Genomic DNA, 20,501 nt, shown 5'->3' with positions numbered 1-20,501 from the left:
AGTTTACCTTACACATACCTGAAAAATCATGAACATTCAATAACAAAACTCTTTAAAGATATTGGCAAGTCTACCTACCACCTGGGAGACTAGAGAGGAAGACAGTAACTGCTCAAGGCCAATGAGACCATGTCTCAAATAACAGAACAAAACTACAGAAAGTCTCAGGGTACTCTGAATCTCTGAATTCAAGGCTAGCCTGCTCTACCTAGCAAGTTCCAAGAAGGCCAGGGCTACATACAGTAAGACCTTGTCTCTAAATAAATAAATAAATTACCATTTCATGAGTTATAAAACTGAACGGTTTTAAGATCTCTGTTCTAAACTTGGTATGATGGTGGATGCTTGTAATCTCAGTATCTGAAGGGGAAAGAGGCCAGCTTGAGTTATATTGGGCCTCTATCTCAAAAACAACAGAGACAAATAAATAAAAAAACCTCAACTCTGGGCAAGAGCTGGAGCTGCTGGTGGGGAATCAGTGAGCCCTCAGGAGGAGACTGGGGTGTGGTAGATATGGTCCAATGGATAGGCACTCTGGGGAACCAGGAATTGTTTCCTCAATGTCTCTAAAAGATAAGTAGAGACATTAGCATGAGATTAGGAGTGGCTACTCTGCCAGTGTAACTTTGAGGCTCTATATTTTGTAGAAGAAAACACTAATGAGCGGGAACAGTAAGCTACCGTTCTTGTGTAACAACATTAGGAGTAATGTTTGAAACTCTTGCACACTGATCATTCAAGTGAAGCCATGTTTTTCCTTGTTCGGTTTGTCTTCTTTGGGAGGAAGTGTTGGTTTTGGTTTGGGTTATGCTTTGAAATGGGATCTCATGTAGTACAGGCTTGCACATTGGAATCACGGCTAGCCTTGAACTCTTGGTTCTCCTGCCAAATGCTGGGATTACAGGCATATACCGCTATACCTGGCTCTTAGGCTGAAGAGATGGTTCAGCAGTTATAACCACATGAACCACCTAGAAAACTTGGGTTTGGATCATCTCTACACCCAAGGTGAAAGTGGTCTCACAGGAGCCTATAGCCCTACTGCCGTGCAGGTTTTATAGACAGGATTACTGGGGCTTGCTGGCTGTCGTCAAAGGCAAAAGTGAGACTCAGACTCAGAGAAACTCTATCTCAAAAGAATGAGAGTGACAGGGGAGAGTAACTGACATCCTCCTCCCAGTGCTGCGTATCCATCCAGTGTCTGGAACTGCATGTGTGTGAAGACCTCACTCTCTAGCCCAGGCTAAAGCTTAGCTAGAATTTATTAGGTATCAAACACTGAACTGAAATTTGCAACAATTCACCTGCCTGAGCATCTCAGTGCTTGGATTACAGGTATAAGCCACCACAGCCGGCTTAGCCTCACAGTCATGAACATCAAAGAAAATCACGGAATCATTTCCAGACTTAAAAAGACTAAAGAGTCAGGACAATTTTACTCACTATGTAGAGTCAATGTTCATTTAGAGGATGGGAACAGAGTCACATTTTGTACCTTAGAATGGTCTCAAACCTATTATAAAGCCCAAGCTGACATCTGAACTGAAACTTGGAAACCTCCTGCTTCAGTCTCCTGAGGCTGGATTGAAAGGTGCGCACCAATAAGCAGGATATGGCGGCACACACCTTTAGCTCCAGCACTTGGACTAAAGTGGCAGAGGCAGATGGATCTCTGAGTTTGAGGCAGGTCTGAGTTTTGAGGTTCCAGGACAACTAGGGATACACAAAGAAACCCTGGCTTGAAAAACAAAACAAAAGGTGTATAACATCATACCATGTTGGACTGCAGCCTTTTGTTATAAAACGCATTACTGGGATGGACCACATTTGACTAAGGTCTGAGGATCAAATCTGTATCTGTATTGCGTCATGCTCATTTCCAATTTTTTAGTGTGTGTGTATGATGTCTATCTGTACATGATGTGCACCTCTGCATGTGGCTATGCATGTGTATGTTCACATGTCTCTGTATGTATGTGTATGTGAGCAGCATGGTTCAGACGGTGTTCTGGATGTCAATTCTAGATGTCAGGCCTCACTCTCCTTGTTCAAGACAGGGTTTCTTTTGTCATTTCCTGCTGGGAACACCAGAGTAGCTGACCTGTGAGAATTCTGTCTCTTCCTCCGATCTCCTTGTACAGGTATCTTGGGATTACACACAGTCAGGCTTCTTACTGCATCTGGCTTTCATGTGGATTCTGGAGACCCAAAGTTAGGCTTGTATGGCTAACCTTGGATCCACTGTTCTATCTTCCCAGCCCAATTTCCAAATTTTGATGTTTGGAGTTATACAGCATTTGTGCATGCAGAAAATGTGTATTACAGCGTTTGATGATAAGAAAACAATTTGTTCTCCATGTTGCAGGAAGAAGTAACATATATCTGAAACTTGTGTTATTCCAAGACTCCCTCAAAATGTTAACAGAAGTCAGGTACAGAGGTGCACACCTGTAATTCCAACTACTTAAAAGAGTTCGGGAGGAAGATGGTGAGTTCCAGTTCGTCCTGGGCAACAAAGCACATGAATGCATGCATACACAGGTGTACACAATCATGCATGAGCACACATATGCATACCAATTAAAGTTAAGTGTCTTTGGCTGGAAAAACCGTATTCATTTTCTATAGCTGATATAATAAATACCACATGCATGGTAGTAGCTTATGTATGTAGACGTATGAAATGGTTGACTAGCCTGGAATGAAGGTATTCCTGGAGTTGAATCCAGTTCCATCCCAGAGGCCTTCGCTTGCCCATATCCCAGTTTCTAAATCTCACATTCTCTGGCTCAGGGCACTCTCCCTCACCTTTTAAGTCAACAAGAGCAAGTAGAATGTTCACAAGGCACTATCCTAACCTCTTCTGCCTCCCTCATACATTCAATTCTTTGTTATTAGTGTCTCTGTGTGTGCATGTTTGTGTGGGTACTTGTGACCTGGTGCACATGTGGAAGTCAGAAGGCAGTTCTCTCCTTCCATCATCTTGCTGGGCAGGGTCTTTCATTTCTGCCAAGCTCAGTACTCCCTCCCATCTGACCACTGAGTGCTGGGATTACAGATGGAGCTGCTGCATCCAGGCTTTGAACAAGGGTTCCAGGGATGAACTCAAGTCATCAGGCCTGCATATCAAGTGCTTTTTACCCACTGGGACTTTCTCATATAAATCTAGGAAGCCTTGTGAATGAATGCACTCTAACCCAGTCTAGGACAAAGACCCTGCCTAAAAGTCAACTGATGATTTTAGGCCAGGCAGTGGTGATGCACAACTTTAATCCTAGCACTTGGTAGGCAGAGCCAAGTAGATCCCTGAGTTTGAGGCCAGCCTGGTCTATAGAGTAAGTTCTAGAGCACCAGGGCTACACAGAGAAACCCTGTCTCAAAAACAAACAACAATAACTAAAACTGTCAACTATCAGCAACCTTCAATCCATCTGCTACCTTAACTCCTCCTTACCATACATATTGCAGTCATAGTATTAAGTAGACATCTTGGGATTGAAGAGAAAGTTCAATAAAACAGCACTCGCCACTCTTTCAAAGGACCTGGGTTCAATTTCAAGCATGCATATGGTATCTCACAGCTATATGTAACTCTAATTCCAGGAGACCTAACACCATTTTAGTGGCCTCCCTGGGTATCAGGCACATACATGCATATGCAGGAAAAACACTCATACACCTAAAAAAAACTTTTAGAAAAGAAAAAAGGCAGGGTGACAGTGACCCTTTAATCTCAGCACTCTGGAAGCAGAGACAGGTGGATCTCTGAGACTGAGGCTAACCTGGTCTACAGAATAAGTTTCAGGATAGCCAGAGCTATACAGAGAAACCCTGTTTGGAAAAAAAATAAAAAAGCCAAATTATTAAAAGGGGTGAGGGACGGCTGGAGAGATGGCTCAGTGGTTAAGAACACCACCTCCTCTTCCAGAGGTCCTGAGTTCAATTCCCAGCAACCACATGGTGGCTTACAACCATCTGTAATGGGATCCAATGCCCTCTTCTGGTGAGTCTGAAGACAGTGATAATGTACTCATATACATATGGTAAATACATTTTTTTAAAAAGAAGAGTAAAGGAATTAGACATCTTTGCCCGCTTTCGTGTGAACATTATACCACCTAATTTTAAATGATGGAGGGAGCTAATGGCAGTCATGGTTATCTTGTTGTTTAAATGATGGAGGGAGCTAATGGCAGTCATGGTTATCTTGTTGTTTTCTTGCTGTGCTAGGCAACTGAGCGTGAGGCGTCACTCACGAGCGCTCGGCTGCACATCTGTGTCCACCATCCTCCATTCTTCATACACACTAGTAAATAGACTGACCCTGTGAGTTCTGCAGACCGTACAGAATCTCTTGAAATTTTTTATTGATCCCTCAAATGAAAAATCAAGAACAAGCTAAGAAGTGGGGGAGCACACCTCTAATCCCAGCACTCAGGAGGCAGAGGCAGGTGGATCTTTGTGAGTTTGAGGTGGGCCTGGTCTGCAGAGTGAGATCCAGGTCAGCCAATCATGTCTTGAAAAACCAAAAAATAGGGGTTGGGGATTTAGCTCAGTGGTAGAGCGCTTGCCTAGGAAGCGCAAGGTCCTGGGTTCGGTCCCCAGCTCCGAAAAAAAGAACAAAAAAAAAAAAAAGAAAAACCAAAAAATAAAACAGAAAGGCAGGCAGGCAGGCAGGCAGACAAGCAAGACTCTTGACAGAAAAAGGAAGCATGTGTGGTCTGGAATAAAATTGGGTTTTTTATTTTTATTGAAAATAGATTCTCTCATACAAAAAATCCTGACCAACTCCTCCCAGCTACCCAAATCTCCCATCTACCCCAGATCTACTTCCTCTGTCTCCTCTTCAGAAAAAAAGCAGACCTCTAAGAGTCAACAGTCAAACAAGACAAAACAAATACAGTAAGACAACGCAAAAACCCTCATATGCAGGCTGCACCAGGGCAACCCAAAGAGGCTTCACCCATCAACTGATGGTAACAGATACAGAAGCCCACAGCCAAACATGAGGCAGAATTCAGGGAATCCTGTGGAAGAGGTGAAGGATTGTAGGAGGCAGAGGGGTAACAGACACAAGAAACCCCCCAGAGTGGGGCTGGGGATTTAGCTCTGTGGTAGAGCGCTTACCTAGGAAGCGCAAGGCCCTGGGTTCGGTCCCCAGCTCCGGGGGGGGGGGGGGGGGGGGGGGGAGAAACCCCCCCCAGAGTCAACTCACCTGGGCTCACAGAAATTGAACCCACAACCACAGAGCCTCTATGGGTTAGACCTAGACCCTCTGCACATATATTAGTTGTGTAGCTGGGCCTTCTTGTGGGGCTCCTAACTGGGAGCAGGAGCTGTCTGGCTCTTTTGCTGGCTTTTGGCACCCTTTCCCTCCCACTGGGTTGCCTCACAGCCTTAATATGAAGGGAGGTGCCTCGTATTTCTGTAACTTGATATGCCATGTTTGGTTGTGTAGAGGCCTGCCTTTTTCTGAAGAGAAATGGAGAAGTGGATTGGGCAAGGGGGCAGAGGGAAGGAAAGAAGGGAGGAGATGTAAAAAAGTAATAAAAATTGTTTTAAATAAAGAAATAAAGTGCTAGGGTTCTAATTCGATGATGGAGCATTTGTCTAGCATGCTTAAGGCCCTAGGTTCAATCTCTACAACTAAAAAAAGAAAAAACAATTAATTAAAAATTATCAAAAAGAAAAAAATACACTGTTAATATAGTAGATTATTGTACAAATTATTTTTTCTTCCACTTTAGTTACATCCTGACCATGTGGTCTTTGGTCAATGATATCTGGCAGTTATTATGCACAAACAATGACTGAAAGACACTTGACCAGCTCATCTTCCTCTTTAGCCATTCCAGTGACTACAGAAGGGCTTTCTCTATGAAGTCACTGCTTCTTCCTTCCAAATCCCAAATTATGTAACATCATCCAATTAAACTCGTCAGGATCAAATAATCCCCCACTGCTCACAAGTTTGTAACGTCAGTCACTGCACACTAAACACACTAATTAGCAATACCCAGAGCTGGGAGGTAAGGCAGCGCAGGGCTTGCTGAGGGTGACAAAACCCTAACACTGATCCTCGGGACTGCATAAAGTGGGTGTGGTGGCATATGCCAATGACCCCATCACTCATGAGGTAAAGGGTAAGATCAGAACTAATCAGTCATCCTCAGCAGCAAGCCTAAAGCCATCCTAGGGTACATGAGACCCCATTTTAAAGGAAAACAAATTATAGCACACACTAATACAAATGATATGTGGCAACTGTAATGTCTCAGATTCTCATTAGTAATTCAAATGATCAGAAAACACACCTATAGAGTACAGATAGTAACTATTCCTCTCAGGCTACCGGTAACCTAACTAACAAGAAAACATGGGGTTGGGGATTTAGCTCAGTGGTAGAGCGCTTGCCTAGCAAGCGCAAGGTCCTGGGTTCTGTCCCCAGCTCCGAAAAAAAGAAAAAAGAAGAAGAAGAAAAGAAAAGAAAACATGGCATCCAGACTAAAAAGATGGCTCAGTGGCTAAGAGTATGTACTATGCTCTTCTAGGAAAAGTGCTAAGAGGACTCAGAAGAGTCCAGCATTTGACACACTGCCATAGGCTTCCTATAATATGGCCTCTGACAAAACTATGCTTTTAATTTCTTTATTTTGATTCTATTGGTGTTTTGCCTGCATGTGAGCCACCATATTGGTGCTGAGAATTGAACCCAGGTCCTCTGAAAGAACAACCAGTAATCTTAACCACTGAGCCGTCTGTCGAGCCCCCAAAACTAGGTGTCTTGAACCCTTGGCAATAGGATTGTTTACCTTTTTACCAAGAAGGTTATGAAAGCACCAAAACCTGTGCTGTGTGTGCTTGGTCAGACTTTGAGATAGTTCTTATGAGATTGTCTAAAACACAGAAGCGCACCAGCAGGGCCGATATGGCTCCGTATGCGCTGTGCCCATGACAGGATCAAGTGTGCTTTCCTCACTTAGGAGCAGACAATTGTTGAAAAAATATCAAAGGCAGAAGCACAGAGTCAGAAAGCAAAATAAATATGGAGCTTTTTAAAGTAGTAACAGTCAAGGCTCAAGGCAGGCAGAGTGGCACACGCCTTTGATCCCAGCACTCAAGAGGTCTACAGAGCACCAGGACAGTCAGAGTTGGTAACACAGAGAAACTCTGACTAGAAGAAGAAAAAAGTCAAGGCTCAGCAAATGAAAAAAAAAGGGGAGGGGAGTTGTTGAGTGTATAGAAGACAAGAGTTTGGTTCCCAGCACCCACACTATACAGTGCACAACGGCCTTGAACTGCCTTGACTCCCAGTTCTGGGTTGGACAGAGGGAAGATTGTTTAGATTTGGCCTTACAGTCTGGCTAAAAACCGGCAAGCTCTAGGTTCTGAGAGACCCTGCTTAATAGGAAGATGGTGAAGAACACTAATGGTCCTCCTCTGGCATCTGTGCACATGCTAATGGGCACTTACACACACACACACACACACACACACACACACACACACACGAATGGGGGCAGCGTACTGTGTGACGGTCTCTAAGTAAAAATGCCTGGGTTTGACCTCATATTCCTTGTTAGCAGAGTAACTTTGAGCAAGTTATTTAATCTCTCTGAAATCAGTTTCCTCATATGAAAAATGACAGAGATAATAGTATTGAATATGCCTCACAGGATTATTGGGGGAATGAAGTGAAATAATATACTAAGATGATAGTGCCTCAGAGATCAACCATATTCTTAGTTCAACATTAATTCAATATGCCTATTCTACTTCTTTATCTGAGCCACATGTAAAGATGTTCTCTACTGGGCTTTGGGAAGTTAAAAGGAATATGCATCAGGCTCCTCTACCCAGAGATCCCTTAAGTGTAGGGTGGCCAGTATGGAAAACTGGTCAACACCATTAAAATACACTTGACCTTTCCCAAAGACTTCACACCCTCCACTGCCTGGTTAGGATGCTGGAACTGCCTTGTGAAGGGAAGGAGTCTAGTTTTTACATTTCTTTTCACTGACAACACTATTATTAAAATGTTAAACTTCAGTAAATATTTTCTATTTCACCTTCAACAGATCCTCACATGAAGTACTTCTGTGCTACAACACAGTGTCCCTAGAAAATAGATAAGACTGTAAAATATCTTAATATCATAAAGACTTTGAGCGATTTGTTGTTGCTGCTGTGCTTGTTTTTACAGAGCTGGGTGTCAAACCCAGAGCCCATACATGCTAAACAAGCTATCTACCTTGATCTATATCCCAAAGCACAGGTATTTTTGTTGGAGTACCACTGACAAAGGATTTTATGTATATATGATCAACATTTTTGCATAATGTCCTGTCTCCCTTCAGCAGAGAAAAAAAAAATCTCTTATCTGCTTCCTTCCTTCAGGGTTTAAACATAAGAGATAACAAATGATCTCTTCTGAAAGTTCAATAATTTGGCAATAAAGCATTCCTAACAACTATTCAAAATAACATTTTTTACTTTATACTTAATAATCTACTTCTTTCCCTTCACACTCTTCAGGCCCAAGCTCCAGTTCCTCACACATTAGACAATATCTATCCATCCCTTCTTTTCGGATTTTATTTTGACAAGACCTCACTAAGTCACCCACACTGGCTTTGAACTCACTCTGCAATCCAAACTGTCCTCAAATGGAGGAGGATTCTACTGCCTCAGCCTCCTCAGGACCTGCATTAATACCACTAAGTCCAGCCTGGCAATTCACCTCTACTCATTCATCTTTTACAAACAGAAACCTCAGAAAGTAGCACAAAGAATTATCATTTAAACAGCAAAGGTGGGTAATCACACACAATGAGACTAGTTCAAGGTCATCCTGGGCTACAAAGACAGTTATAAGTTCATATCCTAATATTCAAATAAGAGAATCCAGGAAAGAAACTAATTTAAAATGGAAAGGTAAGGGTGGTACCAAGTAGCTCCATGGAGCCTGTAGCTCCATTGAGGACGCTCAAGCAGATAGAGCTCTTAAGTTCAAGAACTTGAGATCATTTTGAACAATACATGGAGATCCTGTCTCTGTAAACAAGCAACAGGAAAAGGATGCGGAGAAAGTGGCAAATAGAGCTGTTCAAAAGTAAACCCTGGCAATCAATCTTCTTTGGCATACATGGTGGCACACAGGTGTAATCAAATCCTCAGGAAGCTGAGGCAAGGAGGATCACTGGGCTTAGAGTCAGCCCCAGGTACACTGAGTTCCAGGCCACCGGCAAGACAGAAAGCACCTAGAACTAACAAAATTATTTTGTTTGATACAATTTGTCTTTATATACTTTAAACATCTGTTTCTCAGATAAGTAAAGGAAGGCTGAGGCCAGGAGGATAGCTCAGGGGTGATGGCTGTGTAAGCTTAAGGATTGGGCATGCTGGTCCATGCTTGTTATCCCAGTTCCACACCCTCCCCACAAAGCCTTTCATTCTCACCCACTAGGAAAAGTGAGCCCCATGCTCCAGAGAATCTTAATTCAAAAAGCAAGCTGAATGGCTCTTGAGGAATGGCATCTGAAGCTGACCTCGGATTCACACACAAAATAAAAAAAGTGACTAAATTGTATTAATTCACCCATTATCATTTCTACTCATTATCTTTGAAGCAACTAAAGGAGATCCTTGTAGTTTCTTGAGAAGCTCACATCAAACAAAGATATGAACCCCAAGCATTCTGTATGATTACCCACAAACTGAGCTGATGCCACTCATACATGTAGCTTGAACACCCAACTAAAGTGGCATTTATAGGGGTTGGGGATTTAGCTCAGTGGTAGAGTGCTTCCCTAGCATGCACAAGGCCCTGAGTTCGGTCCCCAGCTCCGAAAAAAAAAAAATTAAAGTGGCATTTATGGTAGTAGATCGCAGAGGACAGCCCCAGGAATCTTCTCCTTCCTGTTCACTAATGCTCTTTACATCAATCAGTAGAAGTAATTCACATCCCCACCAGCCCTGATTTTAGAGAACCTTGACTGGGCTCGACCATAATGACATTATAAACTTTCTTATTTTTTCTTATCTTGAATTTTAAATCTAGCACAGAGGACCGGGCAGTTTCTACCTCTTATTTCCTGGAATACTGATTGGAGCACAAGCCACCATATTTAAAGGTTCATACAGTAAAAACCAGGCTTTGATGCTTATCTGAACTAAGCCTCAATCCCAGCATACTTCCGTCTCTGCCTCCAACATGTTAGGAACACAGTTCTGTGTCACTCTCTTCAGCAGTCTTCACCTTTTCATGCTATTTTGCTTGCTAGCTATTAGAAGAAAAGGTGTCTTAGCCATGAGGTAGTAGCCCACGCCTCCCAGCACTTGGGAGGCAAAGTCAGCCTATCTCTAAATTCGAGGCCAGCCTGATCTAAGGGTGAGTTCCAGAACACTCACTACTTTTACTTTACACTACTTTTCACAAGTATCAGAGGGCAAGGCCATGTGTTGAGTGGTCTACTTAGTAGTTCATGTGATATCAAGCATTCCACTCCATGAAGCTCAGGAGACGGGCCAGCCTGGTCTATATAGAAGAGTCCCTGGATAGCCAGGGCTATCAAAAACCTTGTCTCAAGAAAAAAAAAAAAAATCAAGCTTGTTATTAGCAACTGAAGGGAAACACCAAAACATTTCAGTCTGACTAAAGGATAGATAACCTTTACTGTGTACTACGCATTTTCTCTATCTTAAATTTGACTCAACAGGAAGACACAGTATAGTGGAGTAAATGGCACTGAGGGGAAGTCAAGACTTACTCAGATTCATAATAAGGGTGTGACTGAGCCGAAAGAGAATGGTAACTCTGTCACTGCCTCTCTGACTGAAGTGTCCTTCTTAGCCACTCTCTTCCCGCTGTTGTCTTTTCTCAAAAAGCAGCCACAATAAGCAGACAAGGTCAAAAGAGAAAGCAGCCAAGTTTAAAGGAAAGCTTAGCTTCTCCCTGTGACTGACTCAACATTCAATAATGTGTGGTGCCCTCAAAACTGCAAACTAGCACTTAGCCATCTCCAAGTCGGCCACTGTCAACACCTAACTCACTGGCAGGGCAGAGCTGAGGGAGTTCAGAACATTCCTAGGCTGAGGCTCACAGGGAGCAAAGAGGGCGATCTCATAATGTCTCTTTATGATCTCTGAGTCTCATTATTCCATAAATCTGATTAAATGTCAGGCTCCTATTCAGAGTCAACCCTCTAAACTGGAAGCAAAGCCCAGCTCTCTTCTGAATTACAACTCAAAACTGGTTGAGGGAGATAAAAGCAACCTTGACTGATTTCCATCCCCTCCCCCAGGATTTCAAGGTCTCTGCTGATTTGCCTGTTTGTAAACAGACTGAACTCCGGATCCTTCTGCCTCTCTCCCAAGTGCTAGGATTACAAACATTCGCCACCACACGTAGCTTGTTTGTTTTGTTTTGTCTGTTTATGGTCTTTTGAAGCAGGATCTAATTCCATGAGTAGCCCAAGCTGGCTTTCACACTGGCAATACTCCTGCCTCCTCCTTGTCGTCCCCATTCTTGTCATCTTCCTCTTCCTCCTCTTCTTCTTCTTTTTTCTATTTTTGAGAGAGGTTCTTTATATGTGCCTCCAGCTGTCCTAGAACTCACTATGTAGACCAGGCTGGCCTCAAACTGAGATCTGCCTACCTGCCCAGGTGTAGGCCACCTTGCCCAGCCTGCCTCAGTCTCAAGTACTGGATAATAAGTATAATCCCAAACCTGGGGTCTGTTAATATTTTAGAAGGGCAACGCAGGACAGAAATTCAAGAAATGTCTTTAGGCTCAGTAGAATTTTGTGAATGACAAACTTGTGTTTCTGAAGGTACTAATACAAAGTAATTTTTTGTTGTTTGTTTTTTAGAGACAGGGGTTCTCTATGTAGCTCTGCTGTCCTGGACTCATACTGTAGACCAGGCTGGCCTTGAACTCAGAAATCAGCCTTGCCTCTGCTTCCCAAATTCTGGGATTAAAGATGTGCGCCATCACAGCCCGATTAAAATTTTACCTTTTTAATATATTTTTTATTTTATTTTTTAAGATTTATTTATTTATTGTATCTATGTGAGTACACTGTTGCTGTCTTCAGTCACACCAGAAGAGGGCATCGGATGCCATTACGGATGGTTGTGAGCCACCATGTGGTTGCTGGGAACTGAACTCAGGACTTCTGGAAGAGCAGCCAGCGTTCCTAACCAATTAGCCATCTCTCCGGCCACTATTTATTTATTTTATGGGTATGGATGTTTTGTCTGCATCTATATCTGTGCACTACTTGTGCGCCTGGTGCCCTGGGGGTCCAGAATAGGGTAGAGGATCCCTTGAGACTGGAGTTACAGACCTCTGTGAGTAGCCATGTGGATGTTGAGAATCAAACCTTCATCCTCTAGGAGAGCAATGGTCTTAACTGCTGAGTAATCTCTCCAGTCCCCAAAATAAAAAGTTAGATTTGACCGGCTTCTATAAATATGAATGGGGCAATTTAAAACCTAATTTTAACTAAGTTAGTATCTGTTTGTTATGGCGTCAAATTTGTTATGGCATTTTAGGCAAAGACACACACACAAAAGAACCTATTCAACAAAGGAATGCTATTTGAAATGATGGGTTACAATTACTTCTGAAAAAAAAAAAACAAGACTTGATTGAAAATAATACAATATTCCTAAGATCATCCGTTCAGTTAAAAAAATAAATTAATAAATCTATGCATCCCAACATTCTTTAGATGTAACTAGAGACTGGTTTACACCTAGGATATACAAGGAAGCATCAGATTAAAAGCATCAAATATCAGACTAGTCAAGGCTGCCAAACACAAGCACAGCAAAGGACAACCACCATACAAAGTTAAAGAAATAGGGCCTAAGGGGTTTACACACACCCTAAAAACGCAAGGCTCACTCTGTACTTCAACCTAAAACTCACGGGCAACACCAATCCTCACTTACCTCACCTTCTCTACTCCCTACATCCGTCCTCTAGAATTTCTTCACATCTCTTTAACATTTCTCCAAGGCCTTTCCTCTCACAGAAAGTGATACAGCACCTGGCTTCCTCCACATTTTACTACCTCACCACTGAAGGCCCAAGTCTTGTTTTGCCTTCTCTTATTGGCTATGAATCTTGTCCCCGTTCACCTGTAACTACATTTCTTTCATCGCTTTGCCCTTATCACAAATAATTCTGCCCCTCTTCTTCAAAACAGAGCACATACCTCCTTCCTGATATGGGTGATTCTAGCTGGTAATCAACACTGTCTCTCCCAGGAACTGTCACCATAGCTCTAGGTCTGAGTCCTTATCTTCTTAAATGAGGCCTCTTCTAGAGTTTGCCAACATTAGTTTGGTCAACTGGGATTCCACCCTTAGCCCTTAGGCAAAGGCTATCTTCCCAGCTCATTCTACAAAACTACTTGCCTCCCCAGCCTGGGCTTTCCCTCCTTCGCCGTTAAACCCATCAGTTTACAGTCCTGCCCAGTTTCCCCCTTCCCCCAGTGCTTGCCCTGCCATTATCCTATCTCTACTATTCCCTACTCCTGAATGCACCTCCTTTCCCAGGCCTTACCCGTTACCCTGATACCGGGAAGGGCCCTGCTAGCGTCTACAGGCGTTTCTCCACCCGGGTTCCTCCGCTCTTCAGTAACTGTCCCCACGCCCCTTTCCCTCTGGGGGCCCCGCGCGCCGCCAGGAGCCCCCACCTCGAATGAGCTCCCGCTGTCACTTGGCTTGTCTTCCACAAGATGGCGGAGCTGCTGCCCCCACCTCAGGGTCCCCTCTGCACCCTCCTGCCCCCTCCCCCAAGCTCCGGTCCAGTCCCTCCCTCCGCCTCGCCACCGGCCTTGGCCCCAAGTCCCACTGCCCCCTCCTGCGGTGAGCGGGTGACCCAGGCCTAAGCTCAGCGACGCGCCAACGCTGCCGCCTCCACTAGTCCCCTGCCCACACCATCTCCTCACCATAAACTTGAGCGCTTTCTCCTGCAGCACCGCCTCTGCCGGGTCCATAATCGCCCGGGCTACTGGGTCTGCTCTCCGCCGGGGCCGCCCCTTTCGTGCCAGGCCGCAGCCAACGCAGCGCCCGGATCCCGCCTCCTCTTCCTTCCCCCGCCCTCTCTTTACCTCCTGGCACTGGCAGGGTACCCCTCCGAGGAGGACCGAGGCTCTGCGCGTGCGCACTCCGCTGCCTCACGGGACGTGTAGTTCTGGAGGCTCGAGCGGCAAAAGGCGAGGCCACGCGGCGAACCCCAACTCCCACGGGTCACTGCGTAGAGTCGCGGCTGTGTGCAAGCCAAATGTAGCGCACTCGAGAGCCCGGAGGGGAAGTCGGCTGACGGGAATCGTAGTTTCCAGCCTTTAAGAAGGCAAAGCCGGAATGTCACCGTGGTTACCAAACGACGCCAGTGGTTGCTTGCCTGGCATTTGATAGCAAGATGGCGACTAGTGCTTCCTCTATATTCCAAATACTGGGAAAACAGAGAACCCAGGGTCCTTGGGCCTCCCTAATTGTGATTTTAGAGAACGAGTTCATACATAGGGCATCTGCGGAAAGATTGAGACCTAGAGACTCTGAGCCTAGTGTGCATGTAACAGCAGCCTCAACAGCAATGCAAGATTACGAAGTCATCCTAAACTATTATTACCTCTCGTTTCTGAAGAGCCTTTTCTCTCCCAGAGCTAGCCAGGGACAGATAGAACTCGCTCCAGGAAACCTTGAGTTTAGTGCTCAGAATGTATGACTAACTTTGCTAACCCTGAGATCTAAGTCCTGTGTTACATCAAGCCTAAAAGTAGTGTCTATGACCATAAAAGCCCAAAATGGGCCGGGTGTGATATCACATGCCTTTAGTTCCAACACTTGGGAGGCAAAGGAAGAGGCAAGTAATCTAGTGAGTTTGTGGCTAGCCTGGTCTACAGAGCAAGTTCCAGGGCAGCAAGAACTACACTAAGAAACCCTGTCTTGAAAAAAAAAATTAAAGAAAAGAGAGAGAAGATGGGGCTGCAGAGACGGCTCAGTAGATAAGAGTGCTTCCCGTGAAAAGACAACGACCTGAGTTCAAGTCTCTAGCACCCATATAAAAAGATGGGTGTATGGGCTCAGTGGTTAAGAGCACTTGCTACTCTTGCAGTGAACCTGGGTTCAGTTTCCAGCACCCACATGATAACCCACAGCTACTACTGTGCCTCACCCGGAGTAGATTTTTAATTATGGACACCATGTTCTATAAACATCATAGGCAGGAACAGAGGTTGGTTGGTTGGTTGGTTGGTTCTAGGTTGGTTGTTTTGTTTTTGTTTTTGACTTTTTTATTTATTTTGTGTATGTGTAGGTGCACATGGCTTGCGTAGATCAGGGGGAAGCTGCTGAGTTCGAGGTCTACAAGGTCTACATTGGAAGTTCCAGGACATCCAGAGCTACATAGTGAAACTGGGTCTCAAACAAAAAAGTTATTACCCTTCTTCCACAGTGTAAGCCCCAGAGATCAAACTTAAGTAATTAGGTTTGGTGGCAAATGCCTTTACCCACTAAACCATCTCACTAGACCAACTCTGACAGAAGGCAAATACACTTACTCTACAGGTTACAGGGAGACCAATTAGCCCACAGTGGTGCTGCAGAATTCAATGCCGACCTGATCTGCATAGCCAAGTTCCAGACTGGCCCAGGCTATGAATGGGAGCCTGTCTTTTAAGAAGTAGTAACATCAGTCGCAGCTGCTGCCACTGTCGCTTTATGCCCATCACTAGAAATTCTACATTAATAATTCCTAATAAACCAGGCATTGTGACCATTGTGACTTTAATCCCAGTACTCCGGAGGCGGAGGCAGGCAGATCTCCGAGTTCAAGGCCAGCCTGGTCTACAGAGCAAGTTCCAAGACAATCATGGCTACACAGAGAAACCCTATCTTAAAAAAAAAAAAGCAAAATAACAAAGAAGGACTGGTAGTGTCTCTGCAACCTTCCTGTCCACTCAAGCAGAAAGTGGGAATTGGTGACGCAAACTGGGGGTTAGCTCAGGAACTTGTTCTATAGACTTGGTTAGCCTCAAAATCAGAGATTCCCCCTCCTGAGCCCTGGAATTAAAGGTATGCACCACTATCAGTTGCTAAGGGCGAGGTTTTATTTAAGGGCTTCATTTGCTAAAACTCTAGTGTACATATGAATTCAAAGGAAACTGCCAGGGGCTGTCCAAAACAAAACAAAACAAAACAAAAAAACAAACTAATCTTTGTTAAAATTGGCTACTTGCCAATAGGTTTGGAGATGCAGCTTTTAATCCTAGTTTGGGAATTCGGGACCAGCCTAAACTACATGGCATTTTCTCAAAACACAAACAAAACCAAAAGTCACCTTTCGTGTTAAATTGATAAGTCCAAAATAAGAACATTTTGATGAACCAACCTGCCTCCATTTTAAGCTACATACTTCAGACTACGTACAAATTACATACTACATACTACAGACAAATTAGGTCCTTTCCTGTTTATGAATGTGTTCCTTCAGGTGGGCTATCCCCCACCTGTAACCTTAACTACAAATGGTTCTGTTCTGCCTGTTCCAGAAAACAGCAACAGTGTCTTTGTTTCAAAATTGTTAATGACCACCTTGCAACCCTACCTTTGTTTCAAGGTTATTATATCCTGGCACCTTTAATCCCAGCACTCAGGAGGCAGAGGCAGGTAGATCTCTTGTGAGTTCTAGGCCAGCCTGGTCTACATATTGAGTTCCAGGAGAGTCTGTTAACAGCTTTTGTTAGGACTACCTTGTTATGTTCTGCATCCACAACCCTGCCTATTTGCCTGCCAAATTCCCTTTTGGAAACTCCCTAACCCTGAGCTATAAAAACCTTATCTTTCCCACTTCCAATGCTGACCTTTTGAACCCCACCTTAGGGGGAGGCAGCAGGGTACAAGAAAAACAAAACAAAACAAAAACTTGATTTGGGTCAGTAGTCTTTCTCCTCTCATCTTCCAAAGTAACACTTTTGTTTGTTACTCTGTGTAGCCTGGGCTGTCCTGGAACTTGCTTTGTAGACCACACTGCCTTGAAAAGGCATGCACCACATCCCACTATCTTTTCTTCTGTGAGGCAGTCTTGTAATTTATCTCCGTCCTGACTGAACTTGAACTCGTACTGCCTTGGCCTCATAAAAGCTGTAATCACTGGTATTGAAACACAGAGCCTAGCCTAGAGGCCTGCCTTGATGTAGCTGCTCAGAACCAACCAGTCCGCAAATTCTTTGGATTAGAGGAAAGAGACCTGAGGCTGATTCTTAGTATGCGCCGCTCTCTCCAACAGGAGAAAAGAACAAGAGACTTATTTCTAGCTCATCCTTTTGTTGGCTAATGGGTTGTATTAGCCAAACTTTCCTGGTCCTTCGTCTACCTTTCTTTCCTCCTTCCTTCCTTCCTTCCTTCCTTCCTTTCTTTCTTTCTTTCTTTCTTTTTTCTTTTTTTCTTTCTTTCTTCTTGGTTTGGTTGGTTGGTTTTGGTCTTGTTGGTTGGTTTGTTTTGTTTTCCAAGAATTTCTCCGTATAGCACTGGTTGCGCAGGAACTCACTCTTTAGCCCAGGCTGGCCTCAAATGCCTCTGCCTCTGCCTCTGCCTCTGCCTCTGCCTCTGCCTCTGCCTCTGCCTCTGCCTCTGCCCCTCTGCCTCTGCCCCTCTGCCTCTCTGCCTCTGCCCCTGCCCCTGCCCCTGCCTCTGCCTCTCTGCCTCTCTGCCTCTCTGCCTCTGCCTCTGCCTCTCTGCCTCTCTGCCTCTCTGCCTCTGCCTTTGCCTCTGCCTCTGCCTCTGCCTCTGCCTCTGCCTCTGCCTCTGCCTCTGCCTCTGCCTCTGCCTCTGCCTCTGCCCCTGCCCCTCTGGGATTAAGGGATGCACCGCTACCACCCAGCTCACTTTTAATTTAATTTTATTTTTTACACAAAATCTCCTACAGTGAAACCGCCAAACTACTCCATAAGGAGAAAGAAAGGCTTATTGGGAATCAAACTGCCAAGGCTGGGGGCAGGGAGAGCAGAAAAAGAAGAGGATTTTAGATGATAGTCATCAGGATGGGAGTCTTTGAGCTGACACAAGCTGTTCAGACTGACCAGGAACTAGATGCCTTCATCCAAGGTAATTAAGAGCAGTTCTTAGGAAACAGAAATGTCAAATATGAGTCTTCCAAATACTATAAAATTTTTGTTTGGGATAAGGAATTCAAATATTGTGAAACTTTTATGCAAATGTTTTAATCTCCTCCCCAACCAATAAACCCTTTCTTTCCTCAAAAGTCCACTTGTATTCCAGGAATTTGATAGCCTGGAGCCCTGACCCCTTTCTCCTTGGAACAACCCTTTCCCTTTCCTAGATTTTCTCTTCAGATTAAGTTTAGGCTGTGAGGTTGGCCCCAGTCAATGGGGAAAAGACTGAGAGACCAGGTGAGTTAGAATAAATGCCAAATGCACTTCCCGTCTCCATCTTCTGTTCCTCAATCTCCCAGAAACATCCCCTTCATCTAGAGTAAATGTAGTCTTCTCCTTTTTGACCCCAAACTTATTTCTAACATTGCCAAAATGACCCTGGCTCCTGTTTCTACCTCCTGAGTATTAGGATAACAAGCACTGGACTACTTTGCCTGGTATTGGCCCCTGACATCTGGAAATTCTAAAACGTAGTAGGCCTCTGGCTTCCACATGAGCATACACAAAGGAGTGGAAACACATGTGTGCACAGGATGTGTTACACGAGGGAGAGAGAGAGAGAGAGAGGCATAGTGACACATGCCTATAATCCCAACACATGGAAGACAGAGAGAAGTGGTGCAAATCCTAGACCTCACAGGGCTTCTTACCAAGACCTCTCAAACACAAACCAACAAAAGTTTAAAAACAAATTATGAGGCTGGAGATAGCCTAGCAAATTAAGGACGATAGCTTCCCTTCCAGAGGACCTGCACTTGATTCCAGTACCCACGTGACTGTTAACAACCATCTGTAATCCAGACATATGTTCAGGTAAACACTCGTGCATTTATAAAGTAAAAATAAATCCAATCTAAAACAAGTACTGCACATGGTCATGTACGCCTTTAACTTCAGCACTCACTACTAAGGAAGGCAAGGGGCGGGCCTGATTTACACAGTGAGTTCCAGAACAGCCACGGTTGCATAGTGGGACACTGTCTTGAAAGAAAGAAATACTTAGACTCCATTTTATCAGAAAATGGGCTTCTACCATGAGAACCCTAGATCCTGCTGGGCATACTGTAGTCCTCCAGCTTCCTTCTGAAGACTCCAGTGCTCCTTGATTTCAGAATTTGGATGTCACCAGTCCGTCAAATGTCTCTCTCTATTCCACACCAATTACTTCTCTTGCATGGGTTCCACATCCACCCCCATCTTGTTCCTGTTACAGGTGCTCACTTGCTCTCTCTGTCTCTCTGTCTCTGTCTCTTTCTGTGTGTGTGTGTGTGTGTGTGTGTGTGTGTGTGTGTGTGTGTTGTGCATGTGTGTGTTTATGTTTTATGGTTATTGTTTTTTTGAATTTTAAACATTACTTTAAAACTGGGTGGTGGTGGCACATGCCTTTTATGCCAGCACTTGGAAAGCAGAGGTAGGCAGAGTTCTCTAAGTTTGAGACCAGCATACTCTAGGGAGCACATTTCAGGACATTCAGGGCTACACAGAGAAACCTTGTCTCAAAATTTGGGGAAAAAAGAAAAAAGAAAAGAAAAAACAACAATGCCAAGCAACCAGAGCTTCCAGGGACTAAGCCACTACCCAAAGACTATACATGGACTGACCCTGGGCTCCAACCTCATAGGTAGCAATGAATAGCCTAGTAAGGGCACCAGTGGAAGGGGAAGCCCTGGGTCCTGCCAAGACTGAACCCCCAGTGAACAGGATTGTTGGGGGGAGGGTGGTAATGGGGGGAGGATGGGGAGGGGAACACCCTTATAAAAGGGGAGGGGGATGGGTTAGGGGGATGTTGGCCTGGAAACCGGGAAAGGGAATGACAATCTAAATGTAAATAAGAAATACTCAAGTTAATATATAAAAAAAAAAGAAAGAAAGAAAAGAAAGAAAGAAAAGAAAAACAAAGGAAGAAAGAAAAAACAAAAGAAAAGAAAAAGAAAAAACTTTAATTATTTTGTGGGATGGGCACACCTGACATGGTGGGTAGGTCACAAGACAGCTTGCAGGAGTTAATTCTCTCTCTCTACCACTGGGGCCAGGAATAGAACTCATTAGGCTTCCTGGCAAGCCTTTTAACTAGCCCCGCCCCCTTCTTCCGTATGTATCCGTGTGTATGCCTGCAGACACCAGAAGATGTTGGATCCCCTGGAGCTGGAGGCACAAGCAGCTGTGAGCTGTCTGACATGGGTGGTAGAAAATGAATTTTGCAAGAGCAGCAAATGCTCTTAACTGTGAAGCCATCTTTCCAGATCTGCCTGCTAAAAATTTTTTTAAGCATAGTTGAAATTGAACCTTGAAGCTGTGTGAAGTAGTGAACAC

General features: G+C 44.3%; 1 protein-coding gene across 18 annotated transcripts in view; it reads right to left on the bottom strand.

Annotated features, from left to right (window-relative positions):
• Btrc (beta-transducin repeat containing E3 ubiquitin protein ligase) overlaps positions 1-14,381 on the bottom strand; it is a 165,735-nt gene extending 151,354 nt beyond the window's left edge. For 4 of the 18 annotated variants that reach the window (XM_063268703.1, XM_063268710.1, XM_063268731.1 and 1 more), the window contains exon 1: positions 13,574-13,653. Coding sequence is in view for 8 of the 18 variants with exons in the window: in XM_006231530.5 (XP_006231592.1) it covers positions 13,962-14,009 (48 nt within the window). In the remaining 10 variants the exon portion in view is untranslated. 18 annotated transcript variants of the gene reach the window in all.
• Between the last annotated feature and the right edge of the window lie 6,120 nt (positions 14,382-20,501).

Source organism: Rattus norvegicus, chromosome 1 (assembly GCF_036323735.1).
Source record: "Rattus norvegicus strain BN/NHsdMcwi chromosome 1, GRCr8, whole genome shotgun sequence".
NCBI lineage: Eukaryota > Metazoa > Chordata > Mammalia > Rodentia > Muridae > Rattus > Rattus norvegicus.
This window is presented reverse-complemented; position numbering and strand designations above follow the sequence as displayed.